The sequence below is a fragment of the Corvus moneduloides genome, chromosome 1 (genome assembly GCF_009650955.1).
Source record: "Corvus moneduloides isolate bCorMon1 chromosome 1, bCorMon1.pri, whole genome shotgun sequence".
NCBI lineage: Eukaryota > Metazoa > Chordata > Aves > Passeriformes > Corvidae > Corvus > Corvus moneduloides.
In genome coordinates this window covers 116,194,869-116,213,797 of record NC_045476.1, presented here as the reverse complement: position 1 = coordinate 116,213,797, position 18,929 = coordinate 116,194,869, and the positions used below count along the sequence as shown (strand labels likewise).

The window sequence follows — 18,929 nt, the reverse complement described above, 5'->3', positions numbered from 1 at the left end:
ATAACTTTGTTCTTCTCTTTGGATTTTTCAATTTGGAATTTATGTTTCTGAGTAAGATGATTTTAACTGCTTTATTACCTGAAAGAATTTTGTTTTGCCAAAAATACTCTGCTATATTGGAACAGCTGTGTTTATTTCATGGAGCCCATCTGACAGGGAACTACGAATCATCCAATAAAGTCAGAAACAAGCTCTGAAGACATGAACACTTTTATACCAATACAGCTGTTTCTACACTAGGGGGGGATACCACTTTAATAATGTCTGTAGAGCTGCAGCAACTCAACTTCAGCCAGCTACTTCTCGGCAACAGGAGAACAAAAGTAAAGGAATCTGGCAACATCTCATTTTTACTACAGCTGTGTTTGAGAAGGTTAATGGACAGAATAATCTTCAAGCTCTCTACAGATTTTTCTTCCTGACTGTGTATAATCTGCCATGGCTCTGAACCAGGGGAAATCAGTTCTGCAGCTACCTGTATATTCTTGAAAACCCTTTTATTTTTACCTCCCCCTTTAACAGTAGCTAAAGTTTGTAAGAGCTCCTAACACAGTGCTGCTGCTTTGGACTTCATGCAGAAGGAGCATGTCTCACATGCTAGTGTACCAAATAACCATATTGTTTGCACAACCGGACCTTTTGCAGCCCATCTGTTTTTTAACATTCACTTCTTTTTCTTTTAAAAGGCTGCTTAGCTCCTGATGTAATTCATGTACCAAAAGCATCCAGCAGACTTGAAAATCAAGCAGGCTTCACAGCCAAAGCCACTGTACTTTTCCACCTCTTGGCACAGACAAAACAAAAACACATGCTCAGCTTCATCAAAAAGCTGCAGCTCAAAGATAAGAGATGACTCCAGAGAGTCCTCCCTAAAATTCCACTTCACTAGCTAAAAGTGGATTGGCAAAAAGCCTTATCACATTTCTTCCCAGACTCAAGCTGCAAACATTTACCCCACAAACAAGGCCAGCGCCGATCCACTCAGCACCTTAGAGAAGTGCTCCTGAAGTCATCCTCCATTTGGCACTCAGTCCTGTCACAGCTGCTCAGAGTTACAGATCAACCTAATTGTGTGTATCAACCACACATCCTTACAGTGTTTCAGGAAAAGGCAATGTGGGTGCAAGATGCTCTAAAGGATTGGCAACACTGCAAACTCAGCTAACTTTGACCATGTCTGAACAACACTTCTGAAGTCACAGTGTATCTGTGTTAATGTAGCATGCAACAGGGAGAGAGCATCATGCCAAGGGTTATGGGGGATGGACACTGCCCAAAACAGACAAGCCAGGATGATACCTGAACCTGGCAGTATGCTGCAGAAGAAACACGCAAGGGCTCTGCTGCGACAGGTGAGGGTCTGACCCACGCTGACAAACCCAACCTAACCCCTGCAGAATTGCCCTGAGTTCCCTGCATCAAGTGTAGCAGCTCTTCACATTGTTGGATGGCTTCTTATAACAGCTGAGCACTTCTGAGTGCCAGTCACACTGACCCTGTACTCACAGCCTGGTCCTTCTGCAGCCAGACCCACAGTGGATGCAGAAAACCCATTCTGAGAGCTGTTTATTTCTCTGGCTTTTGCATGGGCATTTAAGAAGCCTCCAGGAAATTAAACAGGTAATAAATGACCAATTGGAAAATTTAATGAATCATAGAATCATCCAGGTTGGAAGAGACCTTATACCTTTAAGACAAGCAAGTCCAACCATCAGCCCAGCACAACCACTGTAACCCCTAAACGTCATCACCCAGCACCAGATCCTCTTAAACACCTCCAGGGATGGTGACAGCACCACCTCCCTGGGCAACCTATTCCAATGCCCAACCACCCTAACAGTGAAATTTTTTTTTTCTAATATCAAATCTCCCATCTCATCTTAAGGTCCTGCAGAGATGACTGTAGTCTTTCTGACCCATGGCAAACTTGCTAGAAAAGCATTTAAAAGTTGCCACTGTAATAAAAATTTTTATCCCACATTTGAGCAGATTAACACCAGCCATCTAGAGCAGTATCAACATTATCACATGCATTGTTATATGGCCTGTCAAATACCAAGGAAAAGGGCAAACTCCAGAAAAACTCTGTCCCAGCTTTACGACTTAACTGTTCTTCCTTTATTCTCCATCATGCCTATAATGAATGTACAGATCTAACAAGCCTAAGAGTATGGTGTACATTGCAATTTAGTAGATTTAACGTAGTTTCCATGTTTTCACTGGGATTTAATCCTTGCTGTACAGCTAATTTTTATCTTGTTAATACCATTATACCATATGGTAGAAAGTCTCAAGGAAGCATTTTTCCTTTATAGGATTATTTGCTTGAATGGAAGTAGAGTTCCTGGGATTCTTTTCCGAAGCTGCAGCAGTCTTGTCACACCCTTTCTGGAGAAAGGGGTAGAGATTTTTCCTGCCTCCAGCTAAACATAAACCAGCAGAAGATGAATAGCTTTATGTAGATTCTTTGACCTTTAACATGGCATAAGCTGTGCATTGCCACAGTTGTAGCTTCTGTGTTAGAATAGCTACAATTTTGATGAAAAAGTAATAGGTCATCTTAAAATAGCTGCTCTACTGTAGATAGATGCACAGCTTCCAAAACACTAGTCTCCACTAACACCTAGAGGGCAATTACTCTACAATATTAAGAACACAGCATTAACTACTCCTCAAGAATTCTCCTTCCCCTTAAAAACTGTCTTTCCAAGCACAACAGTCACACAGAGGTACATTAAGCACCATTCTTAACTGACCTGAACCAATACCTATCCGAATGCCCCAATTCTTTTCTCTTCTTTTCTGGTCCTCCTCCCTTCCTTCTAAACATCAAATATCCATAACCAGACACTTACCTTGAGAAAAGGAACTAAGTATGGTTGCGGAGACGACTTCAGCTCTATGTACAGCTTTTTTGCAAATTCTTCTGGTTCAATTTTTGCTTCCTAAGAGGAAAATATAATTACAATAGTAAGTTATAACTGAATCTACCACACTTTTTTTCCTAGATGTATAAAAAAGTCATGGAAGTTTGTATTATCACGACATTGTTCAATTTCAGTGCTCAAATGCTTTTTTCCTGCTTTCTTTAGAAAAGCAAAAAAGAGGGAGTTAGGATAGAATAATGTTGTAATTTTCATACAGGATTACCCAAGTTGTTTATGCTTTCTTCAGCTACAGGCAGTTAACACACTCAGGGATAGGTGCTCACACCCAGTCACTGAAGTGAATGGAGAGAAAAAAATTTATAAGCAGTACTGATCCTTTTGAGTATCTCATTGTTATGTAGATTTATTTTTAAATCAACGACTAATACTTCTTTCAGTAAAGGTAGTTTATCTGCATAAAAATAAACGTAGAGGCATTGAAGACTAATGATAACGTAGCAGTTTTTGTAAGACAATTCTAGACTAATGCATACACAGCTAATAAAACAGAACACTTAACACAGTCTTTCAAAAGCAATCAAAACATCGTTTCTGCATACCCCCACGGTAACAGTCCTCTGAATTGCAGAGTACTGTTTCCTTTCTTAATGCTGTCCACCCTGCCACAACACAAACACCTGACTCAAGGGCTTGGGAGGGTTAGACAGCTGCAGCAAACTTCTGAGATCCCTCACTTGTACAACAGGGCTAAACCCCAGACTCTGCTGCCCTTCCTCACCCTCTCAGAGTCATCAGGAACATGACCTCCTCCCAAGAAGGTACAGACACACAAAGAGCAGCACCAATCTCTGCTTCTGCTGAGAAATTACTCCTCTCACCCACATTCGCCTCTGGAGCAATTGTTCCAAGTTACTACATAACCAGAACAGGGATTTTAAAGACTGTGTATTTGCAGACAAACAGAGCTTACATGAGCTCTCCCATTCAGCCATTTGATCTGTTGCCTGTTAGATCTCACTGAGATGCAGATATGGGTCACTGAGGTCTCAGTGATACAGATGCAAGTGTTTTGGCACACCATGGCTCAGTGCATACAGGGTGCTTGACACCCACTTCATGAAATGCTGCCTTAAGGATCATCTTACTGCCCAGCTGCAATTCACTCATTTCTCTCATGCATTTAAATCATAGCCATACTGGATGGAAGATTTTTAAACTACCACAAAAAGCAAACAAGTGTGCAGTTAACAATGTATTAATGTCTCTTAACAATTGCTCTTAAAAAAAAAGTAATGTAAGCACAAGAAAGAACAACTCTATTTTTCCCACAGAAGGAAGGTGCATAGTCCAGCAGGGACAGAGGCTAAGGAATCAGATTTTTGCACAGCTGCATCCTCAAACAATCTGCTCTCTGAAATTACACCTGTCTACATCACACCTTCCTAGACTGAAAAGTCCTTTGGTACCACGAGCAAAGCCACCCCCCTCCACCAGCACACAGCCTTCTGCTACAGTGGAACAACAACATAGCAGCAGTGGTCAAATGCCATGACAAGAAGTGGCAGGAGAAATCGTTACCAGGAAAACCCAGCTGTGCTGGGATACAGCACGAAGCACCATACGGAAGCCACCTGCAAAGAGAGAGAGGCTGGCAGCCACCACATTGTTTTCCCCATCCTACTGTTTAAAGCTATTGATAATGTCATGCTTGTTCCACTGCTCAGTTCTGCCTTGGAGTAAAGCAGTAGTACAGACTTACCACTGCACTGCAACCTCCACATCAAATTTTTGCTACTGAGGACTCAAAACTACACTAACATGAAAAAAAAGACCCAGAAGCTGTGGTAATACTACCAGCACCTCCTGCTATCAGTTACCTGTGTGCATAAAATGAAACAGAAATGTGAGGGAGGAAACAACACAGCATGGGATTCAGTTAAAATACAATTTATAATGTAAGATTTAATGAGGGTCAGATGTACTCAGCCACAAATCCAATTCCTGAGCTGTTAAAAAAAAAAAAGACAAGGAACAAAACCAAGATAAAGTAAATGTCAAAAATCTATACACAAATGATGCAGACTTTGTTTTGAAAAAGAAGTCTCACCAGTAGATTTTGCACCAGATTCTTCACATTCTGCCCCATTTCAGGGGCTTGAGGTCCACTAGATGCCAATTTTATTACTGTAGCAAGAAAATTCTTGCATTTCTTCACATTCTCTAGCATCTCCTAGTGTGGAAATAAAGAGAAGACTGTTAGATGTTGCACTGTCTCTTCAACCTCTGATGAACATACAGAATGTTAATTTTTAATTAAAAACTTTTTTTTCCTTACTGTAGAAGCGCTGGTCTGTGCTACTGTTGTGCCCTCTGCTTTCACAGAGACTGCCTTTTGGGAGATAGCTTGTGCAGGTGGTCCTGTAACTGGAAATTTTACAGGTGTTCCAGTACTCAAAGGCTTTACAGCAGTAACTGTAGTAACACTAGCTGTTGCAGCTGCTGGCTGAAGAGAAAAATTAACACTTTTTAACCAAAGAACAACGTGACAAACATACTGGATTCTGCTAGCACATAAGGTAGCAACCTCCTTCCACAGTACTATTTAAAACATAAAGAAACTACTTTTCTCTTTGCTTTTAGAGCTTAGATTCATTTGCTTTGAGAGGCTCTATTTAATACAGTAAGTGACAGTACCCTCACAGCCATAATTCTATTTATAAATCAAGGGTGGGGGGAAGAAATTACAAAGGCACATCCAGACCAAAGCACTGCCTGCAACTTTGAAGGAAGAGAGAAAGGTAAAATTGTCTTGAAGAAACCAATATATTAACTTTGCCAGGTTCCTACAGTCCAAGACTAATGGACAAGGCTAAGGCAGGTGATACTGTTCTGAAGACAAACAGAACCATAAGCGATTATTTATCTTCCAAGCTTGCCCTGAAGCTCCTCTCCCAATTGCAACATCCCTTGCTTTTCCTATCACACACAGAGTAGGCAAAAGATATCACGTCCACTTTGGAAGGATGCATGCGCCAGCAGAAGCAGCCAGCTCAGCAAATGGACCTAAAAAGTTCTTCCTGCCTTATCCTTGTGGGCAGCAATTTGGATCCCTTTCTCCTCTGCCCTGACAGAAACCTGTACAAAATTCAGTTATTTTGAGACCTCTTTTTAAAAATCTCACTATAAGCTCCAGCAACAGGAGAGTAATTAAGGTTTAGGAAAAAACACCTCCCTTCTTTGCAAACCTGGCTAAATCTAAAACCTACTAAACTGAAGTATTTCTGCTTCAGATTTTAAAGAGAACAAACAAACAAACCATACCCAAAAAACCAACACAGCTCATTTGATACAACAGAATATAATACGAATAAAGGACCCTGCCTATACAAAAAACCCACTACTTTTGATTTCTCAACTTAAAAGCTGAAAAGCCAGAGGGAACCCACAGGTTACAGAAGAGCAAGAGCTCCAGGTTAACATCCGAAATCTTGACTGCAGCGTAGTCTTGCCTCTAAGCCTCTTAAGAGGAAGGGAAAGTCTGGTTTTGTATCCCAAATTCTAGGTTCAGATCTGCACAATGTAATGGCTTTCACTGACTCTTAACACATTTAAGCACCCCAGTTTAGTCCAACAGGCACAATTAATACCTGCTAATTGCATTAATCATAAGACAGTAAGACCGGAGTCTTAACTTGCCCTACCATGGATGGAACAAACACTAATCAAAAGTGGGACAGACGTCATGTAGCATATCAAAAGGACTTTTTCAGGATAGGGAAAACTAATGAACAAACACTTAAAGCTAAAGCAAAACTGTAACACTTTTGTCATATATTTACTTTTTTTTTTCCTGGGTGGGTGTCCTCCCCTCCCCAAGTTGCTGCCAGCTTGACATGAAAGCAGCAGGCAGCTACCAAAAAGCTTTCTAGCTTAGGCTCCCACTGTTGGTAACACTTTAATAGCTCTCTGCAGGATCTTTGCCACCACCACTGCCTCTTCCAAGGATGAGGCTCAACAGCTCTAAGACCACAGGGAGGCAAACTGGGCACAAGAATCCCACAAACAGATGGGCAGGAGGAAGACGGAAGTGCAGATCTGCCAAGTTGCAATGCCCTGGGCTTTTAAAAGTCGAAAACAGGAGCTGATCTCTTGCAAATTCCAGCATGCTTACACATCAAGACTAGAACTGCATTTTATCAGCTGAGGGAAGAAACAACAGGAAGTCTTTTGGACCCTTTTCCCAGGAAAATGAATATTTGGGAATTAACTTCTGTCATCTGCCGTCAACCTTTTTCACTACTGACAATTCTCATTCTCACTTTGAGCAACAGAGAAACAGTCGCCACAAAAAAATGGCATTAATCCTGCATATTTTGAAGTCATTTCAAGAGAAGAAGTGCTCTGCATCTAAATGAAAGTGCCCCAGCATGATGCTAATTAGGCACTTTGCAGCTTTGTTACCCCATCTGGAAAACAGGTAAAAAACAAGAACGGGCTGGTAATTTTGTCTAACCTCAGAGCTTAAACATTCAGGAATGTCAAAAAAGGGAAATATTTTTGTTGATGAGGATAATAATCCTGCAGTCAGTACCCAGAGAGTTTTGCAGATAGTGTTTCAAGTTGTATGTCACGCAAGATAGAAGACACACAACCAAGCCAAGGATCATTTCCTCTCCACTATCCACCACTTTCTGTGATGACAGCATACTTCCACACCAACACTCCTCTCCTGTGACCTCAGAAAACTATCCAGACTAAGATCAACAAGTTCTTTTAAGACTGATGAATGAATTGCTGCCAAGGAAATCAGACCCAAGGGCTCTGCCTTCCTTTCCCCAGACGGATCCATCAACTTTTTGCACTGACTCCCTTTCCAGCACTCTTCTTTTGCCCACCCCAGGGTGAGGAGCAAACCATGGCATGGCAAGATGCATCCACACTACAACTATTTAGTCTTCATTGTACAAGGAGCTTGTGCAGAGGGCTTTGCAATCCTCTGCAAAACAGAGAGGCTCCAAAAACAGCACTATTAATTTTCCCTAGAGTCATTACTCCTGCTGTTTAAATCCAGCCCTACAGCTCATTACAAGTGTTCCAGTTTCCACAGCGGGAAGGGAAAAAAAACCAGCCTACAAAAAAATACTCTATGTCTATGTCTTTAAGTATCTCAGAAGAACATAAGTTCAACAGACTACATCAAAACTGAACTAGAAGTACAGAAGAACCAAGCCAAAAGCAGATGTAAGTTTAAGAAAAGAGAAGTTAATAGAATGATGAATCTCAATGTTTATCCACATGAGAGTGTGCGGATGCATGCGACTTCATCCATCAGATGATGGATGACCTTCATCTCTTTTCCCCAGTGCAAGGGTAGTACAGTGGATGAGTATTGTTTTTATAGCCTAAAGACCTCTATGCAGAGATCACAAACACAGCGTTTGCAAGCTAGTGTTCCAAAATAAGAGTAAGGAATATCCATTACTGTTCTTAGACACAAAGCATACACTGCTTCCATTCTAAGCAAAATAGAAAATGTACTAAGAGAGGCCTCTGGGTTTTCCACTTTAGCCCCAACATTATGCATTTGTAGTGAGAGGGAAGTGAAAAAAGAGCACAGAGTGAGTAGTGGCCAGCTGCTGATACAGAAGAACAGCAGGAGGATGAACTTGTAAGTCAGACTGTTACCACTGTCAGCAAACACATCCCCTAATCCTTCAAACATCCCCAGGGTCGAGAACATACATCCAACATGTTTTTTTGAATGATTGATCCTGCTCATTTACTGAGTGTTTTGTCAGCTGCTACAGCTCAGTCTCCTTCAAACTCCTATCACAAAATATAGGTACAAACCAGACTTCTTCATGATTTCTCCTCCATATTATGAGGACAGAACATATTACCTGAAGAAAAATATACTTTTCTTTTCATCCCACATGCTTATCCAGAAGTCTGGTCCCCAAAAACAGAGGATGAACCATACGTAGGAAAAGTCTCACACTCTACAGGTGATAAAAGCCTCTTCAGAAGAGGACTACAACATTTTTCTCTAGAAAAAGCAAAATAAGACCTAGGAAATAAGACAAAAATACTATCTGAAAATAATGAGGCATTTTCAACCACTGCCTATTTACAGTTGTACCTGTGGAACCCATCCTGCCATGCTCAATTAGAGAACAGGTCTTCACCTTCCTTCAGTTTATAATGAGGGAAAAAAAATCATACACATGAAAAACAGCTTGACTGGTGCAGACAGCTCATTTTCCCCTCAACATCACCTCAGGTATACCTTTTTCCCCACTAAGAAAACAGGGAACCCCAACAGGAGCACATCTCCCAGAAAAGATTTAGCAAGAGATTGAAGGAGCTCTATCACAGCGTACAAAAGCACTGGAAGTGGCCCTCTGAACTATCTATTTTATTCATTGTTCATGTGCTTTCTACTGTAGTGAGATAATCTTATCTGACACACACTGACAGAAGCCTAATTAAATTATGCATTTAAAAAAACAGATTTGGGAAATAATTTATTGTGAGGACAAAGGTTACCAAGCTTATTGAAAACCAGATTACAGTTAGAAATAACAAGAATGCATCCGTATTTTCTCCAGTTCTTTCTGTCACTTATTCCACCATACTGTAAAGCTTGCAAAGTACCTGTATTACAGCAGGTGTCTGAATAGTAGAGACCACGGCATTTGTTGTTTGAGATAACGTTTTCACAGGAGCAGCTGCTATTTTCTTTACTAACTGTGTGCCAGAATTCTTTGAAAAAAATAAAAATAAAAATAATTACACATGGGCAGAGAACGGTTGTCAGACAAGCCAATGACAAAACAGACACTGAAGATGGGGTCAGATACAAACTGAGACACATCCTCTTACAGTAACAATACAGGCATAATTCACACAGCCCATATACTTGAAACACTGCTCAACAAAGCTCTTTGTCTACCAGTTTAATATTCAACAACTAGTTCAGAGACACTTAGAGACAATGCATAATCGAATAAAATGGTAAAAGAAATACGTAAATTGTTACTTTTATGTACCTCCCTACTCTTATGTGCTGACCACACTACAAAAGATGGAAGCAGAGCTCAGTGAAGCAGGAACATCCTAGGGACACGGGAAAGGTCCTCAGCTTTACTCAGCTTTGGAGAAATATCCCACCAGAGGATCACAAGGTTTTAGATACTAGCAGTAACCATTTAGGCAGTTTTGGCTGGCATTTTTTTTCTTAAAATGGTTCACATAATCATCATCAGAGAGGAGCTTATTAATTTGAACTTTACCATATGTAACAGCTAGCAAGCTTTTTGCCAAGAGAAAGCAAAGCATATAGTGATGTTTATTGGTGCAAAACCAAACACCATCACCTTGTTCAGAAAGGGTTCAAATGCTGATTTAAGCATCCATAACCCTGTTATAACTACATAAACACACAGCTACGTCAAACTGAAGTTATGAGAGAAGTTACCTGCACAGCACATATTCTGACTGCAGGTGTGCTGGTCGGCACAGATGGTCTCACACTTGTGTTATTTTGTGTCTGGTTCTGTGCTCGTGCTGTTGCCTGTTGAGATACCAGCATTAGGTGGCCATTACTGCTTCTGATGAGAACAGTTCCTGTTGTAAAAAAACCCATTCAAACTGTTAGAATTTAAGTTATATCATGGCTTTTCTGTATTTCTATGGAAGAAATAACTAGACCACACTGATAATGTAATATTGAGTTTACGACTCCAAGGAACAGCTGCCAAGAAATATAAGAACTAAGTGCACATCAGCTTTACTATGCATCTTCAGACAGAAAAGAATTCCTAAATTCAAGAGAAAAACTTAACCACTGTCCACATTGAAACACTGTGTGCATACAAGATACAAATTGCAAAGCAGTTAATCATTTGAGTCAGAAAGATATTTTGACCATTAAAAAGACAGACACACAACATACACACACATACAGGGATTACTTTAACATTCATTTTAAGCAGTTCTTCAACCTGCAAAATTCATCACCACTATCACATTTGGCTGCCCCTTTAGTTTCTGAACATTTAGGCATATACTTAGAGATGAAAACACAGCTTAGAGGAAACTGCAGTGGGAACTGAAGCCTGGTTAGTATGAGCTCACCTGCCTGTATCAAGACCTCCCCAGTCAAGAGGGCAGTGGTCTCCCATGAAAACTGAGATATTTGAAACCGTCACTCTGTCAAGGGTGTGTCCAAAAGCATTAAAACACATGATTTTATTGAAGCAGTTTGCAGCCAAATAGGGAGATACCAATGGGAAAGAATTAAAAACAAAAAAGAAAGAGAAAGAAAGAAAAAAAAAAGACCATTCAGCTAACCAAAGCATCCTCCCTCTTCCCCTAAGGGCTCATCTCTGAAAAATTCAGAGGATTCAAAACAATCACAAATACAAAATGCCAGTTGGGATGCCTGGTCTGTACCATGCCAGATCCTTCAACAGAGCTACAGAGGACCCTTCCTTTCTGGTGTCTCACCTCCTTTACCTCCAGTAGCACCTGCTGCAAAGTCCACCACTGAAAACACCATCCTCAAACACCCTCACTTAACACGGACCTTTCGAATAAAAGGAAGGAGAAGGTACAGGAGAATCCAGATATGTAAATAAGAATACCTCAACATTTCTGGAGGACTGCATTAAACCTTCTTGCAAGTTATCCAATATCTGAAACCCAGATCTTCTGTGCACACTTATGATCTTTCCTAGTGTAAAACAAGACTGCTATGAAAGTCTTTACTACTTGGTTAGTCTGAAAGCTGTCAAAATATTGCCACACAATACAGCCTAAAACACTGCCTCTGTCTAAGTGCATACAACAGGAAAAGCCACAAGCTTAATGAGCTGGGTTTTGTTGGGTATGTTTTGGAGCTTTTTTAAAAACTGATCAAGCTATAACCACATGCTTAGAAACAGCTTTTCATCCTCCACATCTAAAAGCATAAGAGGATATTGCAAGACAACACAAAACCTGGTATAAAATTCTGTAACATCAACATATTGCCATTTACATAGCAGACACAAACTGAGAACTGCAAGAGCAGCATCTACGGTCCCCTCCTTTCTCAAGCAGCCTTTACGAGATAGGGCAGATGCACAAGGCAGTTGCATATTCAGAAGAGTACTGTTACACCATCTGACAACTCAGCTTTCTCCTCTTCCACTGATGACTTTACTATAATTATATTTAGGTACAGATGGATCATTTAATTTAATCAATGAATAGCCGGAATTATAGAAAACAGATTTCTCATTTTCTTTTCATGCCATCTTATTTAGACAGTGATTCATGGTAAACAATTTATCATCAGCCAGAAAAAGGGCATTTTTTTCCTTGTTCACACCACATGCTCATGCAGATTTCACTGAAAGAGAGAAAGCTGACCACATTTTGCTAGCAATAGCATTTCTCTCTGCTCTAGGTCTACATTCAGGATGTCAGAAGTGTTCCTACTGGAGATTTTAGGCTTTTCTTTTATAAGCCTGCTTTAAAACATCACTGATAGCTCTACTTTTTAAGAAGGTACATATAAACTTATAATTTCATTCCTTTAGAGGTTTGGAATGCATTAAGAGTTAGTTTTCATGTACTTGGATATTTTGTCACTACTCACTACACTTGTCTGTTAAGTCAAATTATCACAAGCACATTTTCTTCTGCATTTGAGAAACCACATTGATACCAGTCTACTTGATTACAGTGCTGGGACTGGTTTTGCACTACTGTTCTGAAATTTCAGTTGGCATTCACCAGAGATGGAGACCCTGCTGGGAAAGTATGCCATCCTCCAGTCACCTGAATGGGGGGAGTTTCCAGCACAGTCTACTTGCTTGACAGGAAATTACCTCAAGAGTGACACAGCTAGAAAGTTTATGCAAATACAATACCATTCATATGCAAATTCATTAACATCTCTGAAAAAGAAAAGGTAAACAAAAAACAACTACCACAAATATTAACAAGTCAAAGTAGCCCCTTTACATTTGAGAAGGACAGCAATGATCTGGAAAAGGATAAGTTTCCCCTTAGCAACAGGATTAGGCAACACAAGGACATCCATACTGAATCAGACCACTGTAAAATAACTTGGTGAGAGCATCCTCAGAAGAAGTTACCTAAGGCCACTCCAGTGGTCATAGCCTTGGTTGGAACATTCAACTATGGTAATGCCTGTTACTTGCATGTAAGTTAGAGTAAGAAATTGTTCCCCTTGGAACAAACAATAATTTCCCTATCTTTGTTCCACGTGGCAGGATTTTTAACAAAGCATGATAGCCTTTTTGTGGCAGCAGCTCTTTGTGACACTGGCAAAATTATAACTCCAAACCAGTATTATGGTAATCTACTAACTACTGCTTCTCTAGGCTTAATGCAATTCATGCCTGATGCTAGCACAGATAAAGCTGAAGGCAAATTTGAAACAGCTGTTGGAGCTACAGTTCCATACACTGAAGAGCCACAAGTTGTCCAAGCACAAGAGACACAGTTCTGGGCACTTAAAACCTAACGTCACAAAGGGACAGTAAACTGACACATGGATTGCCTGAAACACTTTGAAAGCTGTTGAGAACAGCACTTATTTTCTACCTCTGGCTGCTGCAATTTAATTACACTTTTCCACAACTTTGATACTCCCTTTCCACCTGGAAACAAAAGCAGTAATGCCACAGTGCAGCCAATAGCGCAAACTCCAAGAGGTGGCACAGGAGGTCTCTTGTGCCAGAAGAAGAGGTTCCATGGTTTTGAGAGTTCAAAACCAATGCCTGAAGTCTCATACACTTTATACAGCTGCACAAGTGTGAAATGAGGGAACAGCAGGTGACAGTAACCTTGATGTTTCCAGTAGAAAGGTCACATAAACAGACTCACGCAGCTACCAAGACGCTACTACCAGAAATGAAGATAAGTGCATGAATCCACATTCTTCACTTGGTGGGGAGGAAGGATGGTACTTCTTATCAAGAGCTGTTTGCACATTCACTAGAAGGCAAATACTAACAAACTATATGTGGAAACAGATAATGTTTTGCCGTCACTGCAACTCCACAAGAAAATGGGGGGAAGGAAGAGACAACACATGAAACAACACAGGACCTCTGAACAGCTGAAACATGAAGTTTCAGCTAACACCTCTCAGCACTGCATTTATAAACAGAAAAGGTATTGCCAATCTGAGCAAAATATCAGCACTGATGCAGTAAATGAAGAGCAATAACACATCCTCGTAACACTAGAGGTGCCCTCCTCTGGGCTGCACTCCCAAGAACACTCTGATAGTTTTACTGAAGTTGTTTCAGAGAACAGGAACAACTTTCTCACTATTCATGCACTTTGACAGTAAGAGCAAGGCACAAGCCCTTTGGGGCTACAAAGCTGTTCCTATTTTCAAACCAAAGTGACCAGTTACCATCTGTGATTATTTCTTACATGCTTCACTGGAGGACTCAGATGTCTCTTGGAGATTAAAAAACAGCCCTTTTTGCAATGAATTACAACTTCTGTCCTTAGATATTTTGCCTGTCCTGCCAAAAACATGCTTTGAAAAGTTATTTGGTTTTCCTACATTGGCAGAGAAGGCAGTTAAAATACAATCAGCTATTTCAGCCATTTGTTCCCTGCACACCTTTCTTCCTCCAAAGCTACACAGAAGGAGCCATGTTATACCTCCTTACCTTGAAGAGGTTTCATTGAGATCTACACTTTCTCCTATGCCCTTCCTCCTCCTGTCACAGGGCTGCAGGTACCCTGCCTTCAGGAGGAGTGCCTGGCAACAGTCCTGCAAAAACTCAGGCAGCCACCACCCAGCTCAGCCTCTACCTAGACATGCCAGCCATGTGAACAATGGAAAATTAGAGGCCTTTCTAATGAAATTTCATTTCATTTCTCAAACCTGAGATCCCTCTGCTACAAATTTTCACTGTCCCAACACCATCAGTGAAGAAACCCAGCTTATTCTGAACTTGGTTTAGCATCCAACCCAGGAACCAAGAAACACAGGCTAGCAGGAGGAGCAGCTTCCAGATACCTCTGCATTTTAACTAGAAAGCACCAAAACCTCCGAGCACCGGAGACAGGGACAAGAAGCTGTGGGATAACAGTAGAGATCTGTTTATGCCACTGTATGTAATGCCACCTGCACAGGCTGCACTGTATTTCAGGGAATAGTGTTAAGGAAACCACAATGTTGTTAACATGAAGCTGTTCTGCCAACTGAAACTCTGGGCTTCATCCAGCAGCACTGAACACCAATGTATGCTAAAAGCATCCCACCATAAGGGCAACTTCCACCACGTAAGACAAGCCTGAAGCCACTTCTGAAGGGGAACTTCACCCAGAAATCTCCTGAGATGAACCAGATGGCAATTGTGCCCCAGTGGAGATGCTGTTACACGTGAAGCTGAAGCTGTCATGTTAAGCCACCACTTCGATTACATGGTTTCTAACCTAACTGCTCAACGAAACAGCTCTTGGGAACTGCTGGCTAGGGAATAACATGAGGAAATGAAAAGACATCTTTTGTTCCTAAGTTAAAATAAAAGCAAGAACCAACCACAATGACACCAAACTCATGTAAGAGAACACAAGTCACAAATGCTGCTTTCAAAGAAAGGTAAATTTAGCTTATTGCAAAACAAGAAGTGCCTGTATCAGGTATGTTGCCAATCTTAGTAAAGTGCACTTTAACACCAATTATAAAAACAAGGCTAAGTGGGACTTCCAGGTCTCAAATCAGTAACTGAACAACAAAAATGTTTTATAACAACAGTAATGTGTTTGAGCTCTCTGTTCTCAAACAAACCCCATTCTTTCAGTGAGCTACTCAAAACAAAGGGATAGCTTTTAAGGCAGTTATTTCAAGGTGAGACCAAGCTTTAAAGGGGATATTTTAATAGGACACTAAATGGCAATTAAAAAATAATATAGGTTTTAAGTTTCTTTGACTATTTAGGATCATTAAAAATTTGGAAAATAAAAGGCCAAACACTACTAATCCATGCAACAGCTTTGAATACAGTTTTTCTCTCTAAAGCCAGCCTTCAGAAAGAAAAAGAACGGTTTTTCCTCTTTAATCCTATTTATTGAGTCCCACAGGACAGGTCACTTAAAAGTTTCAAAAACACATTACAGGACTGAATAAGACAGACCAGAAAAAGGCATTATTAGAGTCATAGGCCGTTCAGGCAGTGATTGTATCAAGGTGCATTATGTCGTAGATCAGCTGAAAAAGAGTGCTAAAGAGGCACAAAGTGCTAATGAAACACTGTGAAAGACAGTACCTTAACTTTTACATGACTTACATAACCTTTCTAATACGATGGGGCTGTAATGTTTTCACATGAAGTATGGTCTGTAGTGCATGCAGGAGAACTACTGATTGCCCATGACCCTCACTCAGTACTTGAGTTGTCCTAGATGTCTACTGCAAATTCCCGTAGTGGAGATGAAGAAGCAAGGACATCGGCCCAATTTGGAGGCAACATCTAGCTGTGCTTTTCACTGTCTTAGGAATGAAGCTATAGCAAAGATCTAGAGGCCACACCAAGTTACCTCACTACGGGCTCCCAATAATGATCTCTAACTTCTGTTCTTAAATACAATCGACTTCAGGCAACAGATCTTCTGTGCAGTCAAAAAGACTGCCTGTTTTAGGCTTTTCTTGGGAAAAACACCTGTGGTTGTTCTTAGATTTCCCAAATAAGCAGGGCAGAGGGCTCATCTACACTGTATGGGGTCCAGGTAAGTTATTCAGCATCTACACTATAACCACAAAACATTTTACTCCATACAACAAATCAATCCAATCTTTGGAATTCGATTCTAATTGATGTAAGAAGAATTCAGCAATGCCCAACCTGCAATCAAGCACTGCTATTGCAGCAACCAGAGTCACTCACCACACATCCAGGCCCTCAACCAATTAATTCCATTCACATTTTGTTTCACAAACTAAATGACTACATATCTCAGAAATCACCCTCTGTGCTGTTTCCCTTTGTTCCAGGGAAGCTTCTAAACTAGTGGGTCTTTATAGCAATAGCTCAGGACCAGTGACTAGCATGTAGATATTGCAGAGTCACAATGAGATGTCAGATTTTGAATTCCAATGAAAGACACCTTGTTTTGCCCACAGATCTGGAAATCATTAATTTCCATGTCAGGAGAAAAATTCAAAGGGCATAATCCCCATATTCTTTCATGCTACAACAGAATACAGTCTAAATAAAATACAACACAATGTTTTACCCGTAAGTTCTTTAAAGATGCTCACTGCATCTTTGCAAACTGCACTGCAGATTCATGTAGACTCTGGCCTACAACTTTCAAGGCTGATGTCTGACATCTCACCTTTTCAAAGCCAGTGACCAGCTTTCCTCGCAGACATTACTGTGCCGCTGATGGCACAGTTCCACCAGCATTAACTAATGTTTCCCAGACTGCCTGGGTTGCTGCGAGCAGTGTTTTAAACTACCACCATGTACCCAAAACACTGTCACACTAACAGATCAAGGGGCTTACAGCCCTAGCAAAGGCTGCTGCCTTCAGTAACTCCAACCCTTTTCTGGCTAAGCACCTTTCCGTGCTAAAAACAGGCACCTGCTCCTGAGACACCCAGTACAGACACAGGCTTTCCAAGCATAGGGAGTCAGGATGATGCTATCTCTTCTAGGCAGGATGGAGCAGACTGATACCCTGTTGTTTCAAACAGTCTGGAATAATGGACACCACGCATCTTTCTGAAGAGTGTAAACAAAGTCCCCTCTCCCTCCCTTCCTCCAGGAATTAGACACAAAGTGCTAAAACTGCAGAAATCTGAAGCCAAGTTTCACACACTGCTCAACCAGCAAGTTTTATCCAAGCTGCCGGAGACTAGCTGCTCATCAATACATTTTGGTGCCCAGATGGATATCTGTTAACAGTCTAGCAACTGGGCCCCCATAGTGCTGATGCCTTTTCACAGAATACAGGAGCACATTTCAGCGTTAAAGAGTTCTCCTGGACTGCACATACAGTTGAGCTTCTTTCCTTAAGAACACATTTATATCCACGCAATTTTACAGTTACAGAAGAACTCTTAAGCAAAAGTATAACTGTACCAGTTGCAAGGGTAGTTAACCTTTTTTTTTTTCATAACAAGCAACAGATGTCCATACCAACCATCTAAAGAAAAATCTGGACATTGCTTTGATACTTGGAGGGGATGTAAATAACCAGAACGTTTTCTGGGCATAGTTACAAGATGGCACTACTGTTTCTATCTGGATTCAGAATGTATTTATTACACTTGAATCCTAAGAGACATTGTTTTTATTGTGTGTAGGCATAGGGGATTCCCAGCCAACACTGCGCATCACAAGGCAGAGCCTTATTTGATTCTGTGATAACATCTAGCTCTTGTCCTTGGGCCACACCTTTCAGCAGCTGGCATCATTTCCCATCAGCATTTCCCCATCACATCTTTGTGGTTTGCAACTTTGCACCTTGAGGCTTGGTTGCTTTCCTATCTGAGTAATCAGACAGTTCTAGGACTGTCTACAGCTAAGATGATCTGACTTGAGTGTTCTCCGGGACCCAAGTTACCTCATACAGGAGCTTCAAATATTTGCAGAGGACTCAGCTGATAGCAGTGAAATAGTACCTCAAAGGAGCAAAGTGACACTTCCTTACTCTCAAGACAATTCCTACTGCACTGCAAGAAGCATTGAGTCTCTACACCTCATCCTCTTGTGTACTCCTAGTATTCACTGGAGTGAAATTCTTTAAATAGCAAGTTATGTGCTTGGCACACTGCAGCCATATATATGCAGCACACGGCTTTCTAAGGACCAGAAGATACGCCAATACCTGCACTTATCATTTCTGGAACAGCCATTTAGCTGTCAGAGAGAAATCTGAAGCTGAAGTGTTGAACCACAAAACTTTAAACCAAGAGTTGCTAAAATCATCATTGGTGTGCTCAAACAAAGGACAAGATCAGTCCCCTTTAAACCTCTGTGTCCTTTAAATAGAAGG

At 40.9% G+C, this 18,929-nt stretch overlaps 1 protein-coding gene across 8 annotated transcripts in view; it reads right to left on the bottom strand.

Annotated features, from left to right (window-relative positions):
- TAF4B (TATA-box binding protein associated factor 4b) overlaps positions 1-18,929 on the bottom strand; it is a 113,068-nt gene that overhangs the window by 68,354 nt on the left and 25,785 nt on the right. For all 8 annotated transcript variants that reach the window (XR_004243019.1, XR_004243020.1, XM_032123984.1 and 5 more), the window contains 5 exons: positions 10,366-10,514; positions 9,543-9,650; positions 5,224-5,391; positions 4,996-5,118; positions 2,856-2,945 (listed from right to left, as the gene is read on the bottom strand). Coding sequence is in view for 6 of the 8 variants with exons in the window: in XM_032123967.1 (XP_031979858.1) it covers positions 2,856-2,945; positions 4,996-5,118; positions 5,224-5,391; positions 9,543-9,650; positions 10,366-10,514 (638 nt within the window). In the remaining 2 variants the exon portion in view is untranslated. The remainder of the gene's footprint in view (positions 1-2,855; positions 2,946-4,995; positions 5,119-5,223; positions 5,392-9,542; positions 9,651-10,365; positions 10,515-18,929) is intronic.